Source organism: Notolabrus celidotus, chromosome 5, assembly GCF_009762535.1.
Source record: "Notolabrus celidotus isolate fNotCel1 chromosome 5, fNotCel1.pri, whole genome shotgun sequence".
NCBI classification, from domain to species: Eukaryota; Metazoa; Chordata; class Actinopteri; order Labriformes; family Labridae; genus Notolabrus; species Notolabrus celidotus.
This window is the reverse complement of record NC_048276.1, coordinates 30050718-30076487: the sequence shown is the minus strand read 5'-3', so window position 1 is coordinate 30076487 and position 25770 is coordinate 30050718. Positions and strand designations below refer to the sequence as shown.

The following is a 25770-nucleotide window of genomic DNA, read 5'->3' as shown; positions in this document are numbered from 1 at the left end:
CTACTGTTCCTCTGTTTCTTCACACCTACTTTAAAGCTTTGTTTTCTTCTTTATCCAGTCACTACTTTCTTACCTGCTTGATGATCTCTCCTGATCTCTCGATGACGATGGTCTTGTCTTCTTTGACGGGAGAGGTGACTCTGTAGTCGTCGCTCAGTAGACCGAGGATCGGGTAATGGTTTCTGTACCTGCACACGCAAACACACACAGAAAACACAAGCAGACGGAGAGATGTTCAGTCTGTAAATCTCCCTGGTGAGACAGCTTTGGTCGATAAAATGAAAATGTAGTATTTAAACTCTTTTAGATTAGTGTGTGTGATGTTGCACCTCTTGGTAATGACGGTCTTGGTGACGTTCTTAGAGCTGTCGTTCTTCTCCAGCATCAGCCTCTTGATCTCCTGCGGGACACGAGAGGTCAAAGGTCAACAGTTAAATGAGTAGAATGAGACACACAGCTACATGTAATGATTGCTAACAGGCCAACAGAGTGCAACTGAAGGATGATCTGCAATTAAACCATGTTTGATGGAAGCCAGCCTCCAGGTTTCTCGTCCTCTTGGGCACGTTATTATCGACAGTCTGATCTCTAGATTCATTGACTCTAGAGCTTCTTCGGTGGAAATTTAGGCAGGCTGTGAAGCTAGCAGGTAACCTGACGAGTGAGGAAGGATATCTGAGCTAAGACTTCCTGTTCAGTGCACGTATCATTGTTTCAGTTCAATAAACAGAGTCAAAAGAAAACATCTGAGAGAAACATGTAAAACTAAAATGCTTTCTGAGTTCATCTGTTGGTTTCAGGATTGATTCATCCAACAAGTTCTCACGCAAACCCTGTTGTACCATGCCTTTCTTTTAGAGATTAGAAAAAGTTTTACGAGTGGGTTTACTGTGTGAGAGGACACCTGGAACCCCATGAGTCCTTTTTAACAACAAATAATCCTGGGTCATTATTTTATTAAATCTCTGTACATGGTTTTCAGTATCTTTTAGAATTCAAGATTATTTAATTGTTTTTTAAATCTCTTAATGGTCTTGCTCCTTCTTATTAGTCAGATTTGCTTTTATGATATGAGTCTGTGAAAGCCCTCAGGTCTTCAGGTAGTGGACTATTAATGGTACCAAAAGCTAGAACAAAGACTCATGGTGAGGCAGCTTTTATGATCACGGTGCACGCCTGTGGAACACTCTACCTGAAGATCTGAGGGCTGCACAGAGCATCAACATTTTTAAAAGCAAACTCAAGACCGACCTTTTTAGTCTTGACTGAGTTTCATTCTTATAAAAGTTTTATTTCCTAGCTCAAATTTTTGTCACTTTTTTTAAGTAAAGCATTTTAGTTTATTTAATATTTTCGTGTTTTATTATCTTATTAATTTATTTTATTTTGGTGAATTTAATTTCCTGTGTTGAGTTTTAATATCTTATTTTACCTCCAGTGTTTCCTCATTAAGATATCATAACAGTGTTTCCTCAGTTTGTTCAGCAACTTCTTTTTTATTTTTCATTTATTTATTTATTATTTTCCTATTATTTCTACCATTTTTGCAAATATCATGTTCTTGACCTTAGGATTGTGGGGTGGGTTTGGTGTTGGGATTAGGATGGCAGTGTCTTTTCATTTATTTATTTATTTATTCATTTTTTAATTCATTCTATTTTAAGTTGTTTTTACGTACAGCACTCTGTGTTACAATGTCTGTATGAAAAGCGATTTACAAATAAAGTCTGATTGATAAAGTCTGATTGATCTGGCATTAGTGTTTGATCATGCACTTTGTGTCTTTAAGGCCGGATAGTTTTAGGTACCAACCAGGAAGTTTCCTTGAAGTGCTTCACACTGCAGCATGTCAGAATCACAGGTTTTACGTTAATCGGAAAAAAGTGAGATCAAATTTTGTGCTCTGTATGTTTCCACTCTGCTTCTCCTCCACACTTTCTTGCCACTGTAGTTGTTGTGAGCTCTAACAAAAGCCATCAGTACCTTTTGTGTGTGTTTGTGTGAGAAAGTAAAGTGAGGCTTTGTTGCTCCAGCAGCCTGAGGGGACAGAAACATTCCTGAGCTGATGGTAACCGAGAGCTCGCTGCAGTTTGTGCAGCACAAAAACATCAGAATGTGGTCGGACTTGAAAGGTGCAAACTTATCAATGTGATGAAGAAACACATCAACTCACGCCTGGAGACATGTGTGTAGTGTGTGCATGTGTGTGTGTCTATAAAAGTATGTGTGTGTGTGTGTGTGTGTGTGTGTGTGCGTGTGTGTGTGTGTGTGTGTGTGTTTGTGTGTAAACAGATCCGTGTTTCTGTAACGCTCAGCAGCTGGCCAGTTTTTCATGATTAACACACTCGATCACACACTTTGTTTCTGCAGGTCTGCCCACACAAGACGTCCTGCTGCTACTAGCCTCCATAACGTGAGTCGGTTGAACAGCTATAAGGAATATTTGGTCATAATGGTGTGACTAAGACCACCAGTGACAACTTTATAGTCTGTTATTATCACAAACCACTTGTTGAAAAGTTGGTACCTTTCCTACATTTCCCAGTATCCATTGGTTCCAATCAATTTCAAAACAGCTTCAAAATATATGAATGGTAAACTCTTGAAACTTGCATCCTTGCCTGTAACGTTCATGCAAACTGTCCAGACCAATCTACAGTTAACAGTTGATGAGCTGCAGGGTTATATCTCAAAGTTCTCCTCACCAACATGTGAACGTGTCCTGCTGTTATTACAAAAAATTACTCTGAAAATGACCAAGAGTGTGATGTTTATTTCAGACCTCCTCCTGACGCGTGATGGTGGTCTGCCGCTGCTCCAGCATGGCGAGCAGCTCTGAGATTTTCAGCTGCAGGCTCTGGTCCGAGGTGGTTGTATGGGTGGTGATGTCCGTCTGGATTCTTGTTATCTGAGTCTGAAGGGAGAACGGAGAGAGAGACAAGGGACAAGAAAGTGAGTGTTTTTGGTTTTTTTCCTTTTGTTTTGTGTAGATTTTAAGCTGAAGGATTAAAAGGCATGACATATTCAGCATGCAACTTCTTCTTCCCCCTCTTCCTCAAGATGTAACAGAAACCACACAAATAAGGTATCCAGTTACCTCTCTCTGAGCTATCTCATCACATTAAGAGTATCCTTAAGATTCTGCGTTCACTTCAGAATAAAACAATCAGCTCGTTTTTTCTGAATCAACGAGACACAGCACCTCAGTTTTTACTGTTAGCTTTGGCTAAACAAGGACAGATGGATGTCTACTTGCAAGGAGATGAATTACTCTTCACACAGGATCTAACTTTTATCTTCTGATGAAGAGCTGAGGATGGCAAGCTTGACATTCTGTAGGACGCTCCAAGTCCAGTGCAGACAGGTACACACCAAAGCAGGCGAGTGAGAGAGACTGTACAACTATCTGGAACAACTATCGGCGACTCGGGTAGTTACAGAAGGTAATACAGACTTAACAGTTAAGGCTTTGTACTGTAATTACTCTATTCTCTACAGCATATAGCGCAGTTTATACAATACAATAGACATGATAGATAATATTGGCAGGTCTCAACAAAAACAAAAAGTGAAAACAAGAGCTAGTGTCACTCAGAATGCTAACGCCCTGACGTCTAGCAGGGATGTTGTTTACCATATCTGCCACCTGAGTTTGACCTGTCAGCTCTTTAGTACACTATGAAGCACACCTGAGCCTGATGGGAATGTTATTACAGTCACAGATACTTGGCATCAAATTAAAGAGCTGCTCCAGTTTAAACTGTGTACTGATGATGGCAGCAGATTAAAAGTCATTACATTCAAACCTGAGGGTAAATATGAATGTCTTTGACAAACAAGACCATTGACACTGTGAAGATGAACTTCTCCACGGTATGCTGAGTGTTTCAAGAGCGAGTGTTCTGCTTGGTTGTATAGAAAATTAAAGTAAAATAAAAAAGACTTCCAGAACCCAGCATTCTGGAACGCAGCATTCCAGAACCCAGCCTTTCTGGAAGGCAGAATTCCGTAACCCAGAGTTTCAGAACCCAGCATCGCGGAACCCAGAATTCTGGAACCCAGCATTCTGGAAGGCAGAATTCCAGGAACCCAGCATTCCAGAACCGAGTATTTCCAGAACCCACCGTTCCAGAACCCAGCATTTCCAGAACCCAGCATTTCTGTAACCAAGAATTCCAGAACCCAGCATTCCGGAACCCAGGATTCTGTAACACAGAGTTCTGTAACCCAGCATTCCGGAACCCAGCATCCTGGAACGCGGAATTCCGGAACCCAGGACTCCAGAAGCCAGCATTCTGGGAGCCTTCTCCACTGTTACCCTTCTACAAAGTCAGGTTTCTCTGTTTAAGATAACAAATTATGAAATATAGCCTTAGGTTTTGGATTCTTAATCTGACCTGGAAAGTTTGGGAAGGGACAAAAAAAAATCCGAGGGACAACAAACGGAGTGGGATGTTCCTATTTGTCAAGCATTATGTATATTATGCTCTGTAAAGGAGATTCACCAATCCATGATGTCATGAATTGAGCAGATCTCATGTCCCTCTCATGTAATTCCCGTGTGAGCTGTTCAGAGCATCCTGCAGTCTCATCCTGGGATTACTCCAACACATGTTTACGTCACTATCTAAAACTCTGCCCACGCCCAGTGTTGACATGCTACATTTATGTTTGATATGTGTTTGGAAACATAAAAAAAGCTTGACTACTTCTCTAAGATCAGTGAATGAGAAAATCTGAAGCAAAGTTTATGGAAATCAAACCAACAGCCAAGTGAATTCCTCACCCGCAGCCTCTGTATCTCCTTGTCTTTCTCTTGTCTCATGGAATCCAGCTGATCCCTGTACTGACGGGACAGCTCCTCCGTCTTGATTTGCAGAGAGGAGCTGCTGCCCTGGCCTGCCAGCTGAAGAACAGACGGACAAAGAGTTAACATTTCCTTCCAGGAATCTAAAAAAAACTACCTTTAAAAGAGATCAATACAACGGAGAGTGTAACAGGTGTCTTCAAACAAGTAGTGTTACAAGTGGATGTGTTTGGTAGGACTGCAATGAATGAACAGGTGAGAGTGAGACAGGTGGTGCACACACCTTCTGTCTGAGCATCTCGTTCTCCTTCTCCAGCGCTCTCATCCTTCCGTCCATTTCTTTGAGTTTGAACTCCCGGCCCGAGTCAGTGCTTTTGGTGCTCATGAGCTGGCTCTCCAGAGAACGCTGGCTGGCACTGGTTTCCTTCAGAGACACCTGGAGAGAGACGCAGGAACACACAAGGCTCTATCATACTGACATTTCAAGGTGGGATATGTTACACCTGTTAGGCCTTGTGTACCATACCTGCAGCTGTCTGTTGTTTTCTCGCACGGCCTCCAGGAGGCAGTCATACTGTTTGGCTTGGTCGGCTTTGAAGCTAAGATCTCTCTCCAGAGCTTCCTTCTCGCTCTCCAGACGCTGAAACCACAGACAAACCACGGTCAAACATCCTATTTAAAATAGTAAGTAATCATGTGAGAGTCATATTTGTGTGTTTTCTTTACTTTATTTGTATTTGATTATTTCTGAAATGCTTAAACGACATGTTTAATTTGGTCTGTCGAGCCCCGAGGGATTTCTGCCCAGGAATGCAAGCAAACAATTAAAAGTGACTCCACCAAACCACAGTAACACTTGCAATAATAAGTTGTTATTGTCTCCCATGAGACTGTAAATGTCTGGAGTAATTTAAAGCTCACACAGCTGTGAGAAGCTGCTGTGAGTTGTTGTTCAAGTTGTGGGCACACACTGTTCTTACCCGACATAAACTGCTGCTACGACCTGGATCTGTATGTGCTCATTACATATGTAACCACCCAGCAGCATTCATGTTTCTGTGCACACACTGAAGGAAATATTTACTGCATACTCTCATTAGTGTCCTTCATTGCTTCAAGAAAACTTAAGATGATGTTTTTTGAGGACATTGCAATTTGTGTATTGTTTGCACTTTTTTTTCATTGCATGTTTTACTGCAGCTCAGCATGTTTAAAAAGAGAGAAGCTGCAATGATTTTCGAGGCTTAGGCGATTGTCTGCATTTAATTAAACGGCAAGATGTTTGTGGTTGTATTTGCAAAGATGCATTACAGCAGATAGCAGTCAATAAAGTAATGTTTCCTTTCTTTGCAGGAATAGACTTTCGGGGGGGGGGGGCGCTTGAATAAATACAATAAAAAAATAAACAAACTTAAAGTAGATTTAAAGTACTAAATGAATGACTGAAACTTCTCTGTCTTACCCGCAGGTCCTCAGCCATGTGCAGCAGCTCCTCTCTCAGGCTGCTGAAGGTGGACAGCAGCAGACGCATGCTCTTATCTGCAGTCAGACGGGTCTTAAGGAGACACAAACACAAAGAGATTTAAAGAAAACATCGCAGAGGTGACTTGTTGGTGCTCTGAACTGGATCCAAATATAACTTCACTGAGGAGTTATAGTAATATAAGTGAAATCAAGGCTTCACAGTCTCAAATAAATATATTTAAAGGCAGTACACAAAAGAATCCATTGATTAATAACACACTATAATGTAGATGAAGCTCATTCAGGAACATTACATGTTGAAACTAAAAGAGTAAATTTAGATCTAAATACAAATGTTTAGCATGCATGACTTTAAGGGATAGTTCAGCTTTTTTGCAGTGTGGTTTCATGAGGTTCTTGTAAACAGTCAGCGTATCACTCTCAGGAGATCTCAGTCAGCTCGGCCACTTTGCTCAGAAAGCAACCGGACACCCAGCACAGAAGCAAGACTACCAGCTTCCAATTTTACCATGTAATGTGGCTATTTTCAAGAAACACTGACCACAACATTTATATTCACTTCCCTTAAAAATGGAACTATCCTTTTAATCTCAATCTTGTCTTCTTTTTACATAAATCTTATCTTTACTCCACCTTTGAGTTGTCTTGCTTTGTTGGGTTTCTTTATCAATATTATCTTCTAAATACTCTGTTTTCTGTAGGAGGGTTTATGTGACCACTTTTTGCTATTCCCATTAAAATGTTTCTGATTTAAAATCCAGTGTCATCTGTTTACACGGGATATGCTCTATCCCCGTCTGGTGTTTACATGCTCAAGGCCCCGAACCTATCATTAGTAGCGCCACATCGTAGCAGCTTGACTCAAGGTGTAGCCAGGCTGCAACCTCTGGTCTTAAAATATGAAGCCTATGCGGAAGTACTAAAAACGGCAGTTCATAGAGCGTCCGCTTGAGGCTGGCTGCAGAAGCACCAGAAACCATATACACACCAATTCAAAAGAGATGATCTTTGCAGCAGAGATAAACATGTTTACAGCCTGGTTCAAAAAACGGTTTAGGTTTGAGTAGCTCATTTCGCTGTCGGCACACACTGTACAGGGGGTGAATTAATATATAACTCTGTATTATTGAGAGTTAACTTACGAGTTTTGCCTAAATAAGGACATGGCTGACTTGATTGACAGGCGTGCATCCTGCAGCTGTGGGCAAAAAGACTAAAGGCTCGCCTCTTTACCTCACACTAGCTTGACGAAGTTTGGTTATGTTCAGCATTTCCAATATGGCACCTGCTGGGAATTGGTTTCAAAACAGAGCTTCAGGAACAGATGGTTGACGTCACGGATACTACATCCAATTTTTTATGTAGTCTATAGGTGAAGCACACCACCATGACAGCAAAACAGCACAATACAATCAGGGAGTTGGAGAGATCATTGTTTCTTTGTGTTTGCCAGTTAACAATGTGTAAGGCTTTTAAAATGTCCAAAAGGAGCTATGTTTTATTCCCCCGCAAGATTCATGCCACCGTGTTGCTTCAGAGTTTTTTTTTTGTGCGATATCGAGTCAAGTAAGACAAGAAACGAGCATGTGCAAAACACCTGCCACCAGAATACAATCTGAATGAGTGTGGTGTTTCTATCAGTCATTTTTAATCCAATTGGGCCTTTTTTCATTTCTAATCTGATTAGGAGTCGTCATGTAAACCCAGCTACCGTCTGTGAGAGCACATTGCTTTTAAAGTGTTTTTCAGGTTGAATATAAATAAATAACATTTTTATGATGTAACCCATAAGACGCAATTTATTATACCTTACTATTGTTGTGATCAGAGGTCACTCACCTGCAGCAGGTAGCGGATCTGTTGTTTGGTCAGTTCAGTGGCTCCTTTTGGAAGCAGAGCCTCCACCTCCTCCTTCTCCACCTGAGCTCACAAACAGACACATCTCACTCATCTACACATAGATATTGAGAAACTGATTTTATATTTATTCATTTCGTAGAAGGCAAAGATTGTCTGAGCTTGGTTCAGATGTAATCACAAGATGTGTTTAATGGAGGGTTTTTCTCACCTTGTAGTCAATGCTGGGATCCAGCTGGTGTTTCCTGTAAGATACACACACACAGAGGAAAACCAACAATGAAGACGGCAGCGTGACTCAAGAAACACGAGGTGTGTGTGTGTGTGTGTGTGTGTGTGTGTGTGTGTGTGTGTGTGTGTGTGTGTGTGTGTGTGTGTGTGTGTGTGTGTGTGTGTGTGTGTCAGAAAGAGGAAGAGGAAAATAAAGTGGTTAAGTGTGTGTTTGCAGAGAGAAAAGACTTAGACTGTTTCTTACAATAGCTCATGAGTCTTACATTGAGTCAGACTCTGTGTTTGTCATCACATTGTTTGGACTAAAATAAGAACGCGGGACGTCTGATTGATAGATGAAGAGTAAACATCACATCCTGCACACAGAGAAAACTCAACAAGTCCTCAAAGTCTAAAAGAAATTCCTTAAATGATAAAAGAGACTTGTTGCAGCCAATATTAGTCAAAAGCTAAGTTTCTACATGCATGCACCTTCATAGAGCCTTGAAGATATGGAAGTTGAGAGACGTTTTGTAGCAACTTCTTTCTTCACAGTTCAATAGACATTCCCATTCTGACTAGCCAACCTGTCTAAAGGTAAAAGACACTCAGAAAACAGTCAGGACTGAGCACAATCTGTGCTGGTTCCTCATTGCTCTGGTGCAGTAAGTCAGCTTAACCAGACACAGCCAACATACAACTTTATCTCCATATACTAGATCAACATGCTGACAAACCACACCGCGCTACGAGATGACATCTGTCAGCTGTGCTTGTTACATCCAGGTAGTAGAGCTTTAGAGCATTATGGCAGTAGCTTTTGTATGTTATAAGGTAAAGACATCATGAAGATGAGGGACAACACCATACAAAGTAGAAAAAGGACCACGGCAGGCTCAAGATGACATGAGGCAGTATATGGGTAAGATGGAAGTGTGTCAGAAGCATCAGGCTAAATCAATGCCGTCAGACGACATATCAGGCTCTGCAGGGACGAGAAAGATCTTTACCTGGAACACATCACTGCACAAAATCACACTACACATGTATCATGACTCACAGTGTAAGAATGAAGAGGTCGTTGAACCCTGTGTGTGTGTGTGGGGGTTTGAAGCCTTGTGTGTCACAGGTGTCGCACAAAGAGGTGAAAAGTTCAGGAAAGATTGAAGATTTCATGCTTAATCCCTCTCTGACACACAGACATAAGTTAAAATGACACCTCATGAATCAACGGGGAGTGGTCTAAACAGTAGCTCTCATTGGCTGCATGAAATCACCTGACGTACAAGTCACATCATCCTCCCTTTTCCCTACCCATGTTTCCTGTAACTATTCGTCTTATGGAGCAGCTACCGATGATTTAAGGTGTAGTAAAACTATGACTCCAGTTACTGCACCTGTCATGTTTTTAGAATACCACATAAATTAAAGAAATTAGGGTGAAAGGAAACCAACTGAAACTCTCCTTCTACCTGTCCGAGCATGCCATTCAGGATACTTATCGGAGCTGTCAAACTTGCAGTATTAGACATTACCACATGATCCCCGGGCTGCTTTCTAGACATCTACTCACAGGGGCGGAGCCAGGAGTTGAAGACTCGGGTGGCAAGGATCTGGCTTTAGGGGTGGCATGAAGGATGTGTGCATATAAATCAATTACATTTTCTAACTGATCATTCACACCTTAAGTGCTTACATCATACAGGTGTTATATTCTTGTGTATTGAAACATAAAAATCCTTCCGAGCTAAAGTCTTGAAGGACTTAAAAAGACAGATTTCCAAAGTAACAAAACAGTATCAATAAACAGAAAAGGTGCTAAAATTAAATGCAAAGAAAACTTCTAGAGGCCTGTAACAACAACGCATCCCAAACAGTTGATTTTAACATAAGCCCCACCTCTGACAAGGCCAGATAGCCAATCATGCTTTTATGGTTTTGGGCCAGTCAGATCGAAGGAGGGGTGTACATCTTCTTCTGACCTACAAAGCTCTTAATGGTCAGAAACTTTAATATCTTAAATAACTCATAGTGCCCTATTACCCCTCGAGAACACTGTGCTCCCAACATGCAGGCCTGCTCATCATACTTAAAGTCTCTAAAAGTAGTATGGGACGTAGAGCCTTCCGTTATCAGGCCCCTCTCCTTTGGAATCATCTACCAGTCAGGGTCCAGGAGGCAGACACCCTCTCTTCTTTCAAGAGTAGGCTTCAAACTTTCCTTTTTGATAAAGTTTATAGTTAGAGCTGGCTCAGGCTTGGACCAGCTCTTAGTTATGCTGCTATAGGCTTAGACTGCCGTGGGAACTGACACACTGAAACACTGGGATCTTGTCTTTCTCTCTCTCCTTTATCTGCCTGCCAGTTACTTTAACCCTCCCTGTCCCATAAAAGTTACTAACCATAGACCTTTCTGGAGTCCCTGAGCTCCCTTGTCTCGTAGGTTCCTCTGGATCTCTGCTGCTGTGGACGTACCAGACTCCAGCTGCTACAACTACTACTATCCGTCTCACCACTATCATCTCTCTCTCTCTTCATCTCCCTCTATCCCTCTCTCCAACACGGTCTCAGCAGATGTGTGTCTAACATGAGTCTGGTCCTACAGGAGGTTTCTGCCTGTTAAAGGAAGTTTGTCCTTGCCACTGTAACTTTCTAAATGCTGCAAAGTGCTCTGCTCATGGTGGATTAAGATGAGATCAGACTGAGTCCTTTCTGTAAGATGGGACTGGATCTTATCCTGTCTTGATGTTGTGTCTTTGTTAATAATATAACAAAGAGAACGGTCTAGACCTGCTCTTTTGTATAGTCTTCAGATAACATTTGTTGTGATTTGGTGTTATATAAATAAAGAGTGATAGATCGCTACATCTCTTTATTAATTTGTCTACCCTGCTGTGAACACAAAGACACACGTATAAAATGCAACTTCACTTACTGTCCTCTGATCTTGGACACATGGTCAAAGATGCAGGAGTGGATGTCGCAGTTCTTCCTGTAGACGTCGGCCAGCAGCTCGCCGAAGTATCGCGTGTCCATCTTGGTCGGCTCCTCCCTCATCACGTTGCTGATCTCGGTCCTGGAGATCTTATGTACCACTGGTGGTGGCTTCGACTGCACCACGTTTACAATCTCCACCTCTTCCACCTCTACGACTTCCTCTTCTTCCTCCTCTATTTCCTCCTCCTCTAACTCCTGAAGAAACAGAACAGAGAGAGATTTATTTGTAGGGGTGCATTCACGCAGATAACATTAAGATTTGCAAGATGAGATGACAATAAGAGGATGTGTATGTGTGTCTCAAAATCTGAAGAACTATTTAAATTCAATAAATAAAACAGGTAGAATATTACAGAAGGGTTCAAGAGTTTTTTATTATTAACTTCATTAATGAAGTCAGAAAAGTGCTTTAAAATGCGACACAAAAGTACAGATACATATTTTGACATACTACCCACATAGGTTTGTAAAGGTTAATAAGGCGGTAACGTGAAGTGACAGAGCCTAACTTCCAGGGAACTCCCCCTGCAGCCCTGCACAGTCCATGTGCACCTAAACATGACGTGAGCGGACACACCCATTGCCTTTTATCTGCGTGTAGCAGCAGAGTGAAGTCAAACACTTGTTGCGTAACCTGTTATCTGGCTGAGCTGAGATGAGCTTCCTGCACTGTGTACTCTTCACACAGAGAGCACTTTCACTGTGTGCAAACACCTGTCCGCCACTCTGGTCGTTTCCCCAGACAAACATGACAGACGGGTGGTCTACCTCAACGTTATCCATCATGTTCCTCTTGTTCCATCAAGCTCTCGTGAGGCATGCGGTGACTGAACCGGTTGCTAAAGAGCACATTTCAAATAATTTCTCAGCTACACCCAGCAGGCTATTAGAGCTATCCTGTAGCAACATAGCTGCTAATTTTCTCATCTTTCAGCAGGAAGAAGTGGAGAGATTAAATCTGGTACCAAAAAGTGGCGGGGGATTTCTGGGTGAAGACAGGTCGGTTTGTTTTTCTGACAGGCTGTTTGATAATCTGGATGTTCAGCCTGATTTAACCCTCCCATTGTGAGATATAGAAGTTACCTGAGGGTGCAGCTGTTATTCTTATAGGGTGTGCATCTGAAACGAGGCTCCAGGCCTCTGCAGGGTTCTCGTCCCTACCTGCCTACCTTTACCTCTAAATTCCATACAACATAAACAGGGTTGATGGACAGGTTTTAAGAGTAATAAAGGCTTACTAATGAGATGTATTGATTCAATGAGTAAAGAAATTCATAATTCTATTAAGTCTTTAAATGAAGAAAAGACAGGAATAGAGGAGAAGTGACATTTGAAACTAGTTATTTCGAACAGTAACGTATACTCATATTTTAGCGAACACAAGAAGTCCTAAATACAACAACATCATCTTTTTTGAAGCCACAACGTCCCAGCATGATGTAATGAGAGAAATGGACAAAAGAAGAAGAAGTTTGTGAACCCAGGGGACCAGTTTCTGGAGTTTAAAGTGAAATGTTGTCCCAGTCTTGCCGGATAAAAGATTTCAGCTGCTCATCAGTTCAGGGTCTCCTTTGTTCGTTTAGCACCTGGACTCTTCTACTACAGAGCCATGCTGTTGTAATACCTGCTGAATGGGGTTTGACATTGTCTTGCTAGGTTTTCCTGAAAAAGTCATTGTCTGGATGGCAGCATATGTTGCTCCTAAACCTGTATATATTGTTTAGCTTTAATGGAGACTTCACAGATGTGCAAGCCACCCATGCCATGGACTCTTATGATCCCCATACCATAAGGGACGCTGGCTTTGAACTATGAGCTGATAACAAGCCGGGTGGTTCCTCTCCTCTTTAGAGCGGAGGACAGTGTCCATTGTTACTGAATCAGCCTCTTTGGAACCAACAAAGTCATTATTTTGCAAGTAAATTGTGACAAAAAATTGCATTATTTTCCATTTGAACAAAGAAGTAACCTAATTTCTGTTGATTACGTTCCCACTAATACAAGTTATGGCATTTTTTAGGATTTTCAGAATTATCTGGAGACTTTTTCTTTGTGTTGAAAAGGCATTTTTACACTTTTTTGTGTCTGAGAGGGAAGATCTTGCAAGAGTCATATCTTTCTTAATGAAACAAGTCATCCATGAGATGTTTCAGGGTTAATTTTTCTCCTGATATAAGTAGATTTTTTTTTCTGAAGTAATGCCACTTTGAATTTCCAAACCCTGCTTGTACACAGCGGTCCAGCCAGATTCCTCATGAGCCTGAGGGACCACCAGGAGCCCAAATTTCCCAGAAGGTTAAGTTAACACTATTGTGCCATTGGAGAGCCACCAAGACCAACATGGAGCCCTGCAGCACTTTGATATCAAGTTCAGTTTCTGTTGGCACTGTGGTCCCCATTTGGTCACATAAGAGGTTGAATTCAGAGCATGTAACATTTACGTTACAGTCACATGAACAGAGTTGTATTAATTTTTGCTTATCCAATAGTTATGTCAACACCAAAATGAACATTGCATTAAAGATGCACAGATTTTCTTGATCAAATCTTGCTGAATGTCATGGCTCTCTAAAATTCCTGTAACCACAATCAGTACAGACAAACTAAAAGGAGAAAAGCAAAACAATGATTTCATTTGGGGAGTGTCGTTAATCAAGAGCCAGACTTATGAGCAGTTCCTGTATTGTTATCACAAAATAAATAAATGAAGGAAATTCCACAGACAGGAAGATAGACAAAGGGAGTAGGGTGGCTGAAAGGACTGAAAAACTGCACACAGAAGTGATATTTATGCAGAGAGCGTAGTATATCGCAAAGAATAAACCCTAGGATAGATCTGTTAAATGTGTATTGTTTGGGACTGTGTCCTGGAGGATAAACTGATCACTCAATATTTTAAATCCAGTACACACTCTAAAAATAATCTCAAACAAGTTGGCCCAACAAATCTCAATACAGTCACGCAGGAACCCAAATTCTTTGAAACAGCAGGCCACGTCTTAATTCCTCAACATTCAGTTTTTAGTGATGCTTTGTTTTGTTTTCACAAAGTGCATGCTTTAAAAAGAATCCTATAATGTTGTCTAAACAGCCCAATAATGCAAATTTATCATCAGTCCATCAGTTAAAATAACTTAGTCATGTGGCTGAGTATGAGCCACATCAGCAACGATGTATGACAGTATGTTAAAGTACGTCTTTTACAGGCTATGTGAGCAGCCAGCTGACAGATCACTGTCATTGACCTATTGAAGATAAACCAGTCTTGGTAGGTACCAGGGTTGTCAAGATATACTGATACTGACAATAACTGTCTGTTAAACACATTAACTATTGAAACTGTGCTAAGAATAAGTTTATGGTATAACATAGGGCTTGGTATCACCAGGTCCATCGTGATACGATACTATCACATTATTTTGCCCACCATAATGATACTATCACGATACAGCGATTCTGCGATAATCAATATATTGCAAGAAATATCATCCACGATACATCACGGTATCTGTGTCACTGAAGAAATTCAGAATTTATTGACTGCACTGAATCCATTTCACAGGAATTACAAAACATTGTCAATCAATTTCACATGAACGACAGCCTTAAAGTATCTACTGCACATATGGTCTAAGACAGAGGCCCTCAATAGGCACCCCAGGGCCTGCCGGGGGTGCCTATTGAGGGCCTCTGTGCAGTAGATACTTTAAGGCTGCCGCCTATGTGTGGCCCTCAAACTGTTATTCCTTCACTATATGTTTAGGTCGGGTCAGCACGTGTATACCGCGACTTGTCTCCATGCCAACGATACGCAAACAGCATGCTACTGCGTCACTTAAGAGTTCACTGCTGCTAGTGCAATTTTTAACTTTCACTTTTTTGGAGCAGTTCACAAATTGGCACTTTGCCAGCTGTAGGAGCCTAGAATCCATGAAAATGGCGTGTTTTAAGTTCGCTGCTGAAAGGATTCCAAGGTGCATCTTTCACATGTTTTTCTCTGCTGTTTGCTAATCCTCCGCCTTGCACCATTTTCTTTTTCTTCTTTTTATTTCCTTTCAAAGAGTACTCTACCGCAGCACCCACTCTTATTCATGTTAAGCGCCATCATGTGGAGGCTTGCAGTGGTGACTCTGTAAATTAAAATTGTAGCTTTTGTGAGAGAATCTGTTTAGAACGGCTGTATGTTTATTGTTTAAATATCGATATTTGGTGCCAGTGTATCGATAACGTATGGCAAGACGAAATCTCTGGATATATCGTAGTATCGATATTTTGGCACACCCCTAGTATAACAGTATAAGGGATTGGTTCCTCGTAGGAGGCTGAAGCGGTTCTTTACACTGGCTGCCACCCGCCATTGTTATGGTCCTCTAGGTTTCATTTTTCTGCTGTTAGCTTTGAAATTGAGGCACTCATTATGTTTCATCAGAGCTAGAGGGATCTCTTTCTTGTCTTCACCTCCAATAAAGTCTCCCTTTGTTCTTGTGCTCAGTGGTTTATGGGTGGCTGCTATGAGTGTCTTCATGCATGGACGGAAGACGAAGAAGATGCAGCAGAAGAAGACTCAGTAACCAGCTAGCTAGCTAGCATTTACTGCAGTGTGTGGCTTCTACTGTGGCACAAATCATGTTTGAGGAGATGACATCTTTACAGCCCTAGTATGTATGTTGACCAATACAGGCCAAAAAAATCTAATCAACAATGCAACAGATCATAATATGCAGAAAACAATGCTTCAGTGTGTTATTGTATAGTTTGTCCAGAAGAAGGTGCTCAGAATCCAGAATCCCTTCAGCACTGTCTGCAGCTCATGAAGCACAACATCACAGCTGAGCGGATGGTTGTCCACACTCACATTGAAATATTTGCTGTACAGGCCGCCAAATCTCTGAAGTGTGAAAACACCATGCCTGTCAGGACTATAAAACGCACACCTGCAGAGTTATCAAAACACATCTCAGTGTCTGATTAGGGCTTGGCACTCACAAAGTATCTAAAATGACACATAACTTTGGTGTCTCATGGTGCAGGGTTGTAAACTGAAGTCAAACCCCGTCTAGCGGCTTTGAAGACAAACCTAAAGAAGGAGGTGGGTTTACGAGCCCGTAGAGCTCAAAGTTCAAAGCTGAAGCAAAGGTTAGTCCTTTCAGGGCGTTTATGTCTGGTCATAGATCATAACTTAACGTGAGGGACGAATGAGGAGAGCAGGACGGAGAATAAAAAGTGCACATATGTAATTATAAGGAGGTGGTTGTGCCTCAGCGTTGCAGGGGTGTGGCTGTTTACGTATACATGCCGGTCATTCCTGCAAAGAGAGGGAGAGCAGAGACGACAGACTTGAACCAGTCTGGAGACAAAACTGGTTACAGATAATCCTGTTGTTCTCAGCAGAAAGACAGGACCTTTCTCAGTCCTGATGATGAGATAAGATAAGATAATACTCTATTGATCCCCAGGGGGAAATTCAGTATGTGTTGTGATGCTAACACCTGTGACATTCATCCAGACTCCAAGTGTCTCAAATGTTAGGGCTCAAGTTTTATGTCACAAAGCTTTTTCAAAAATATTCTTAATAATCTACCAGTCAGGGTCCGGGAGGCAGACACCCTCTCTACTTTTAAGAGTAGGCTTCAAACTTTCCTTTTTGATACATTTTATAGTTAGAGCTGGCTCAGGCTTGGACCAGCTTAGCCCTTAGTTATGCTGCTATAGGCTTAGACTGGTATGGGCTTAGACTGTCGGGGAAACTGACACACTTGGATCCTATCTCTCCCTCTCTCTCTCCTCTGTCTGCCTGTCACTTACTTTAACTCTTCCCGTCCCATCAAAGTTACTAACCATAAACCTTTCTGGAGTCCCTGAGCTCCCTTGTCTCATAGGTTCCTCTGGATCTCTGCTGCTGTGGACGTGCCAGACTCCAGCTGCTACAACTACTACCATCAGTCTCACCACTATCATCTCTCTCTCTCTTCATCTCCCTCTATCCCTTGCTCCAACTCGGTCTCAGCAGATGTGTGTCTAACATGAGTGTGGTCCTGCTGGAGGTGTCTGCCTGTTAAAGGAAGTTTGTCCTTGCCACTGTAACTTTCTAAATGCTGCAAAGTGTTCTGCTCATGGTGGATTAAGATGAGATCAGACTGAGTCCTGTCTGTAAGATGGGACTCAGTCTGAGTCAAGTAACAAGCAACTTTCTCTTTGACATCCATAAACTTTACTTTGAATGGAAAACATGTTTTGGACTCAAATATTAGTTATTAACAGTATTAGGCTGGAGAACCTGAGCAAAATGACCAAAACTAAGAGCTTTAAGCTGTTTTCATGGAACATTTGGAAAAGAAGCCATCTCAATGTTTTTATCAATGTCTCAGATTTGATAATCCCGGACTTCAGGTACAGAGAAGCTTCATACCTGTACAACTACATGTCTGGGTTTTTTTCTCCCAAGTTGCTGTCTATGGTGGAGGTGTTGTTCATTATCAGGATCACTAGAATGCACCAGGTCAGCTCTGACACAGTTCAACATGCAGCTAACGTGAAGATGTTAAATTCCAGAGACCCTCTGCTGACCTGAGCTGTGCAGAGTGTGAGGGGGGGACAACAACCTCATGATGATGAGCAGGCAGGCCTAATGGGGTGTGTATATGTGTGTTAAACAGACAAAAGAGCATCTGTGGGTCAAAAGAGATGTCAAAACATTTCCATTTTAAAAGGTAGGCCAATGAATGAGGAAAAGGCAGAACGAGGACAAGAGCCTGTTTGGGCGGGGTTTGGCTGTACGCTCTACCTCCCCCTACTCCTCCATTTCCATGAGGGAAAAGAGGAGAGAAAGGAGAGGAAAAAGACAGGAGGGCCTTTAAAGAAATGTTAGAAATAGAAAAAAAAAGGCAAAGCCGAGAAGGCGAGAAGCCTTTGGTTTGAGCCAAAGTTTCTACCACCTGACTTCCAAAAATGTGTGAAATAAAGATGCCTGGAGGTCACCCCTCCTACAAATGTGATGTCCTGTTTCAAGTGCTTCTGATCTTGTCAAATCAGGTCAAATGGTCACAACTTCCTGTTATAGATTCAAACTGAAACCAGCGTTCTGGATCAGAAACCAGCTGATCTTGTTTCACGTGTACGGGCTGTGAAAAGAGCGTCCCAGAAGAGAAGAAACCCAATATTCACCCTGAATACATCATCACCTCTCCTCTTCACCACTTCACCCTGTGTGTGTGTGTGTGCGTGTGTTTGTGTGTGTGTGTGTGTGCGTGTGCGTGTGCGTGTGCGTGTGCGTGCGTGCGTGCGTGCGTGTGTGTGTGTGTTGGATGTAGGTCAGTGTGTGAGCCAGGATCTCAGGACTCTTTGTGGACGAGTAACACTAGAGGTTGTTATTGGAGAGAGGAGTCACTTTACCACACAGGTTCTTTGTGTGCGCTCACTGCAAAACATCCCTGACCTGACAAGTCCTACATGGTTTCATTCAGTCCTAAATGCAGTCCAGATTATCGAGACCTGTTCTCAAAGATTTTTCCAAATATTTAAGGCTGCATATGTCGCTTTTAAAACAAACTAAGGTTAAAAAATAAATAAAACAGATAGAAAGGAAAAGAGTCATCATTTTAAATTCATATTAATCTAAAAACTCTTGTAAGGACAGGCTTCAAACTGAGCTGTTGCTAACAGCACTAGCTTAGCTTTTAGGTTATGTTTCTAATTACTTACAATTTTCTGCTGGGAGTCAAATGATTCCTCTGAAAGAAAATAACCTGTAGAGAAAGTCAACACTCCTCTGTGGAAGATGTGAGGAGAGGCTGCAAACTGAACAGCTACCTACACTAGTCCGATGTGTTCCTCTGATTACTGGGTTTAATTTCCTAAATATTGGGATCCTGGTTTAGCCTTGTGGTTAAGTCACACACCCGTGTGGCTGTGGTCCTCAAGCGAGTGGCCTGGGTTCAATCCAACCTGCCCCCCCTTTTCCGCATGTTCTTCTCCGCTCTCTCTCCAGGTATCCTCCTATATCTGACTTATGCTCTCCCAATAAGACACAAAAGGCTGAAATATGCAACTACAAGAATAAGCCTCCATAAGGATCTGAGTCTTTATCAATTCCACAATCAGAGATGACTGAGTCTCTCTAAGCAAAGAGTTAAAGGAGCTGCTCTTTGGTTTAATTTGATGCACGACACTGATGCGCTTGGCCATGGAGGTTGCCTTCCCTCTCAATGGAAATTATATGGCCACAGAATTTGCATTTCTCTTCCCACTCATCTATTGCGTTGGTAAAAATGCAGCCAAACTTCAGACCTCTTCATAACAACGACATAACAACAACAATACAACTGCACAGCCACTAACACACTTACATAAGTGAGATATGATGAGCCTCAGAGTTGGTGGAGAGCAGTTATCATACCTTTGTACATGGTCATTTTTATGCTAAGCTAACCTTACTAGCTAAACGTTACCAGAAGTTTTTTTGATTAACATCAGATTGAAATTCCATTCATGTTTCCCTCTAATTTCCAACAATTGCAGGGTTTCCTTTAGCTTTTCTCTCCTGGTGGCGAGTGAGGGTTTGATTACATAACTTTGTCTTCTTCATTATATAATAACGCTTATTGCATGTGTAATAAAAGCATACAGTTACTCAACCTGTTGTAAATACGCTGATTTGTTTGAATGATAATTACTCCTGGTGAAGCTTTAATCTAAGTCAACTCATAAACCTGATGACAAGTCAGAGGAGTGACTGGCTGCAGGTTGGTTAGAGCATATTCTTATCTCCCTCCAGTCATGATGTGCAGAAAGAAACTACCAATCATAGCTCAGTTCAGTCTGACGTATGCAAATATGTGAATCTGCAGCAGACGGTGAAGCAGCTGCTGCACACATGCGATAACATAAAGATCTACACATGACTTTGAGGCGCATGGATTTAACAAGAAACTAATAACAGGCTGAGTCCTTCCTGAGCAAGCTCCAAGTTCTGTCTCTACACCATGACCTGTCTGCCTCATCATATACTACAGTAACAAGAGAGCACAGAAAAACAAGCACTGACAAGATGTTATAGCTGACAGAGTGAAAAACATGTTGGCCAACATGTTTACAGCTGCAGAACCATGAATTTTGTCGACACTGCAAAAAGGTCGACTGTTGTGGAGTTTTGAATTACAAACATAATGGGCAGGGTGAAATTGAAAACACATATAATAATGCTTTATTTTCTATACTGTTAAAAATTCAGGATTTTTCACCTTGTGAGCCAGTGTGATGAGAACGCGAATAAATTTGTGGCATTTTACAAAAGTGGTCTTTTTTATGATTTACAATTGTATTACATAAAAATGTATATATATTTTTGGAACTTTCAGACATTTGCTAAATTTTCTATAAACATAAATCATTAAAAAATAGTGTATCTGCTTCAATAAACAAAAGATAGAAATGAATATATGAATGAATGAATTAATAAATAAATAAATGGAAACTCATTTATCAATATCATTGCAACAAAATAATGATAATTTTAAAAAAGCACAAATAAATAAAAAAGAAAGGAAATGAAAAATTGATAAAAAATACTCAGGATTTCCAAGACCTTGATTTTACAGCCAAAAATGAGTGCATTCAGCGACTACCTGACTGAACATTGTTGTCCTCTCTAGTCGGCACCTGATTCCTCAATTGGACCAACTATCGATACTACAAGGACTCATCACACCCACTCTCAGTGGAGTTTCAATTACTCCCTTCTGGTCGAAGGTATAGATACCCAAAGATAAGAACAAATCATGCTAAAAAGTAATTCATCCCCATGGCAATAACTCAATTAAATAATATGCACCAGTGATTAAACTAAGGTTGTCTATAAGTACACACAGTGTTATTTTATTTATCTGTATTCAATTATGGTTGTTACTATATGATTGTTGATCACATTGGGCTGAGAGAGCAATGACTACTGCTGTGAATATTATGTCATGTCTGTGGAAGTGGTTTTATTGCACTAATGAGGACCAGCAACTACGTGTTGTTTGGATAACTTTTTGTTGTGTGTGATGTACTTGTGTTTTTAAGCTCTGCTGTACCACAAGTTGCCTTGTTGAGGACATTAACAATGTTCTAAACTAAACTAAACTAAACTACATCCATCAATTTGTTCCATCCAGCTGTCATTAACAAGCAGGGTACAACCTGGACAGGTGGTCCGACTATCACAGAGCCAACAGAAAAAAAGAGAGTGACCAAGTATCCTAACAAGCATGTCTTTGGACTGTGGGAGGGAACCCATGTATGCACAGAACATGAAGCCAGGATTTGAACCAGGAACCTACTTGCTATGAAGCAATAGCACGAATCACTACACCTCCATACAGCCAAAAGTTGTTAATATTTTGGTTGTTGTAGACCTGATATGTTGGTTACATGTTGTGTCTAAGCTGTAGCTCGAGTTAATGCCTGCTGCCATAATGCTCTAAAGCTCTACTACCTTGATGTAAACAAGCACAGGGAACAGATGTCATCTGGTAGCACGGCATGGTTTGTCAGTATGTTGATCTAGTAAATGGAGATAAAGTTGTATGTAGGCTGTGTCTGGTTAAACTGACATATAATCACTCCACCAGAGAGGAACCAGCACAGGCATGAGGACGTTAACCTGCAAGGAGGACTGAAGGCTGGTGATGCTAGCTCTGCTAGGGTTAGTCACACTCTGCAAACCAATGTGAGTGTCTTACCTTTAGACTAGTCGGTTAATCTTAATTCAAACTAAATCGGTGAGGAAAGAAGTCACTCTGGAACATCCTTCGTCATATTTAAAAGTGGAAAAAAATAATAGTAATGATGTGGTTTATATCTGATGTTTAGTGATGTTACAATGCTTTTCACACATATAGAAAAAGTAGAGAGGGGCTAAGCTGCCACTATCAATTGCTTGGTTTGTTTACATTAGGGATTCTTTTAACACTGATTAACCAGCAGCTCAGATACAGGGCAGTGAGAGGTGGCATGTGCTTTGTTTGCAGACAAAACCTGCAGACTGACAAGCTGCTGTTTCTTTCTGCTGTGATAGACAACTAGATCATCGTTATTGTACAAAGTTTTACACGTTATACTTTATAGATGTAGTTCTATAAACATGAACTTTAGTGCAGCCCTCTCACCTGATCCGTACAATCTGTGCAATACTTAGAAATATTCTTCTGCTCATGCATTTCTAATTAAAGCCACACCATCACATCTTGACAGCGAGACTTCCTCACAGTAAACATTTAAAATACGACGTTCTGTTCAGCATTCCTGCCTCCCCACGCTGTGTCACCCTCCCTCACCGACCTGTAATTAAGTGTGAATACTTCACATACCCCACAGAGCTGAGAAAGGCCTCTTCAGGAGCTGCTGAGCAGGGACTGAGAACTGTGTTAAAAGGGAGCAGTGCTGTCCTTAAAATCTGCCTCATGTGGGCTCAAACGAAGCAATGTTTGAAAAGCTGACAGAGGGAAAGTCTCACAGCTGAACGGTGACAGATCCCAAACATGTCCGTCAGCAACCTCTCTGTGAAACACTTGAACCTCAGCCTTCTTAAGAAAACGACACACCATTCAGAGAACCATCAACATTCAACCTCTGACCTCCTCCAAACTAACTCTTTACACAACGCCAAAGATCCAGAGATTGTTCCTGCTCCTGTTGCTTTAAAAGAATAAATCATGACGAAGCAACAGACTGACAGCTTCTTTAGGCATGCAGCTCTTCAGTCAATATGTTCCTCACTAAACAAAACTGCAGACATCCCAAATCACTCTTGAGTGACATCACGTTTCCTTTCTCCTTTAAACTCCAGAGCTTGTCCTCTTGCAGATCATGATCATTTAAGCGTGTGAAATCTGTCCTTCACTGCTTCAGATAATCACACCATTCATATCTAACATTTGAAGTGGAGTCTCCGGCCTGCACAGACATGTAGACCTTCAGCTCAGAGCTGCAGGTTGAACCATGAGGAATGTGTAGACCAATTAGACTCTGAATGACGAGCTCTGATGGCGTGTCACGGATCGGTTAGTTAAACTCTGTTAATTGGAGAGCTTGGTACAGCCGTTTGGCGTCCAGCTTCAGTGTTATGAATCTTCATTTAACACAGGGTAACTGGTAGGTTAGCTCAATACACTTCACCCGGGACTTCCACCAGATCCGTGTCCGGTCCTTCTCTGATGCGTTTTCAGAATGCAGCACGGAGCAGGACCGTCGGACTGCTGGAGTCATGTGACCGAGGTTTTCCCACGGTAATTACTGCATTAATGATTATCCAACCCCTCTCCTCGTCCATGTTGTCTTTATCAGCCGCTGAAAACCTCTGACCTATTGACTCCAGGGCTGGCTTCGCTCATCATTATGGTTTGTTGTTGTAGTAATGTGAAATACGAGCCTACGATAACACAGAGCTTTATTTTGAAAATTAACTGGTTGTTTTCATTTTGTTTTGGTGCCTGACTTCCTGTCCCGCTCGATCTAAATCTGTTTAGATTGATGCGTCGTGCTTCGGCATCCGGAAAAAATAGAAATCTTGTGTATCTGATCTGGAGGGCTCCGACCTGCTGGATCAGAGACGCAGCTTGAATGCAACAGAGTGGATCCAGTGGAAGTTAACACATTGACTAGAATATAAACCTATCAGATCCAGTGCTGTCATGGATCAGAGACGGACCGGAAATGAATCCGGTGGAATTTGGCTGTCACTAGTACCGAGACCAACACAGCTTTTCATCCCTACATGTCACAGATTTGTGTTTCCAGGAAGGGAAACACTGAAACAGAAGTTAAATCCATTGTCTGTTTCTTTTTTTTAGCTTTGACTGGTTGACTGATTCAAAACTACAAAAACACTCTTGAGGTTAGGCTTCAGGAGAATCAATTCATCAAAACCAGTTTTTGGTTTTGTATGGTTGTCACGCCTCCCTCCTCGTCAACCGTTAATGAGTCCTGTTGGTTTTGGCAACATATGACAACATATCTATCCCTCATTCGTGTCATACAACTTGGCAATGTTGTCACATTGCTGTGATTCCACAACTGGAGTAGATTCTCAAATCATGCTGCGACAAAAAAATACTTGATCGAAATTTCTAAATGAATGTTAACGCTCAACCCAAAGGCCTATACAGGGGAGAACAGCGTTTCAGGGAATGAGTGTAAGTCAGTGTCCTCTAAAAGACTGTGTGAGTCCTCACTTTACAGACCAACAATCAGGAGGGTGGGGGTCTGTCGTTAATCAGACAGCAGCCTCCCAGACAACAGACAACACTTCAGCCTTCTCTGCACACACAATTAACCCCGTGCTGGCTTCCTCAGTGCGTCTGTTTTTACCACAAAGGCAGGAAAGTTTCCAAGAAGAGATCACTGACCCTAACGTCCAACAAGAAATGGCGAAAACATGGAAATGAAAATGAAAGACATCAAATTACAGCCATACTGAGAAACTCCACTCCTATAGGAAAACATTGAAGTGTGTGGTGAAGTTTCGTCCAACTTTTCCTCTTATCCAAAGAAAGCCCTTTGGATTTTGACAACCACGACCAGACGACTGTTCGTGGAAGCCTGACTGACCTGATTGTTTTCCAAAGAAGAAGATGACATGAGGAGGCATGTTTGAGCAAACACAGATTAGAGGCAGCAGACGCTCCAGCACGCACAGATGATGTCAGAGGTAGGATTATAAACTGAGCGTAATTACAACACTGCTCTTTTCCATGTCTGAGGACAAGAGGAAGACAAAGAGCGTAACAGCTGCTTTTCAAAGAGGATGGGATGAAGAAGAGACTCATTAACAATTACATTAAAGCTTGATTTCTTCTTCTTCACAAAGTTATTCTAAGCAGATCCTGACCATAACTTATTTTAAAGATTTTTGATAACTTTTCTGACATAACTTCAAAAAAATGAAGTACAAATTGGTTCAATTTTGGTCAAGTCGTATGCACAAAGCCAGGCAGAGGTTAAACTGTCAAAACAGGGGATTTGTTTCCAGAGCGTGTAACACTGATCAAATGTATGCAGTCCACCTGTACCTGCTTTGATACCAGTCCAGAGCGACAAAAATTAACTTCAGAGCACTTAAAGTTCAGTCATTTCTAGTCCTAATTTCCAAAAATAGTTGAGGGTGGGGGGGATTGAGTGCTGTGCCATACAAGATATAGGCATTTGAAGCCAAAACACTATTCAATAGTCACTGGCATCTATTTGGCAGTTTTCTGTAATCAAGTCCCTGAGTAGCGGGCACTGGCAGCATCACTCTTGACCTTTATGCCGATGTTTCTGTGATGCAGCAGCATATATGTTTACATTTTACAGCCATGCTCGGTCTCTGCATTTTTTTCCCGTTTCTGAATCTCACACTATTACCATAGACTGTATAAATAATGTACGTAGTATCCG

The 25770-nt window shown here is 41.5% G+C and overlaps 1 protein-coding gene across 2 annotated transcripts in view; it reads right to left on the bottom strand.

Annotated features, from left to right (window-relative positions):
• Positions 1-25770, bottom strand: part of pof1b (POF1B actin binding protein) — a 40374-nt gene that overhangs the window by 4042 nt on the left and 10562 nt on the right. For both annotated transcript variants that reach the window (XM_034683125.1, XM_034683126.1), the window contains exons 3-12: positions 11294-11550; positions 8361-8394; positions 8132-8212; positions 6270-6362; positions 5334-5447; positions 5091-5243; positions 4787-4906; positions 2783-2914; positions 330-400; positions 74-188 (exon numbers count right to left, since the gene is read on the bottom strand). In XM_034683125.1, coding sequence (XP_034539016.1) covers positions 74-188; positions 330-400; positions 2783-2914; positions 4787-4906; positions 5091-5243; positions 5334-5447; positions 6270-6362; positions 8132-8212; positions 8361-8394; positions 11294-11550 — 1170 coding nt within the window. The remainder of the gene's footprint in view (positions 1-73; positions 189-329; positions 401-2782; positions 2915-4786; positions 4907-5090; positions 5244-5333; positions 5448-6269; positions 6363-8131; positions 8213-8360; positions 8395-11293; positions 11551-25770) is intronic.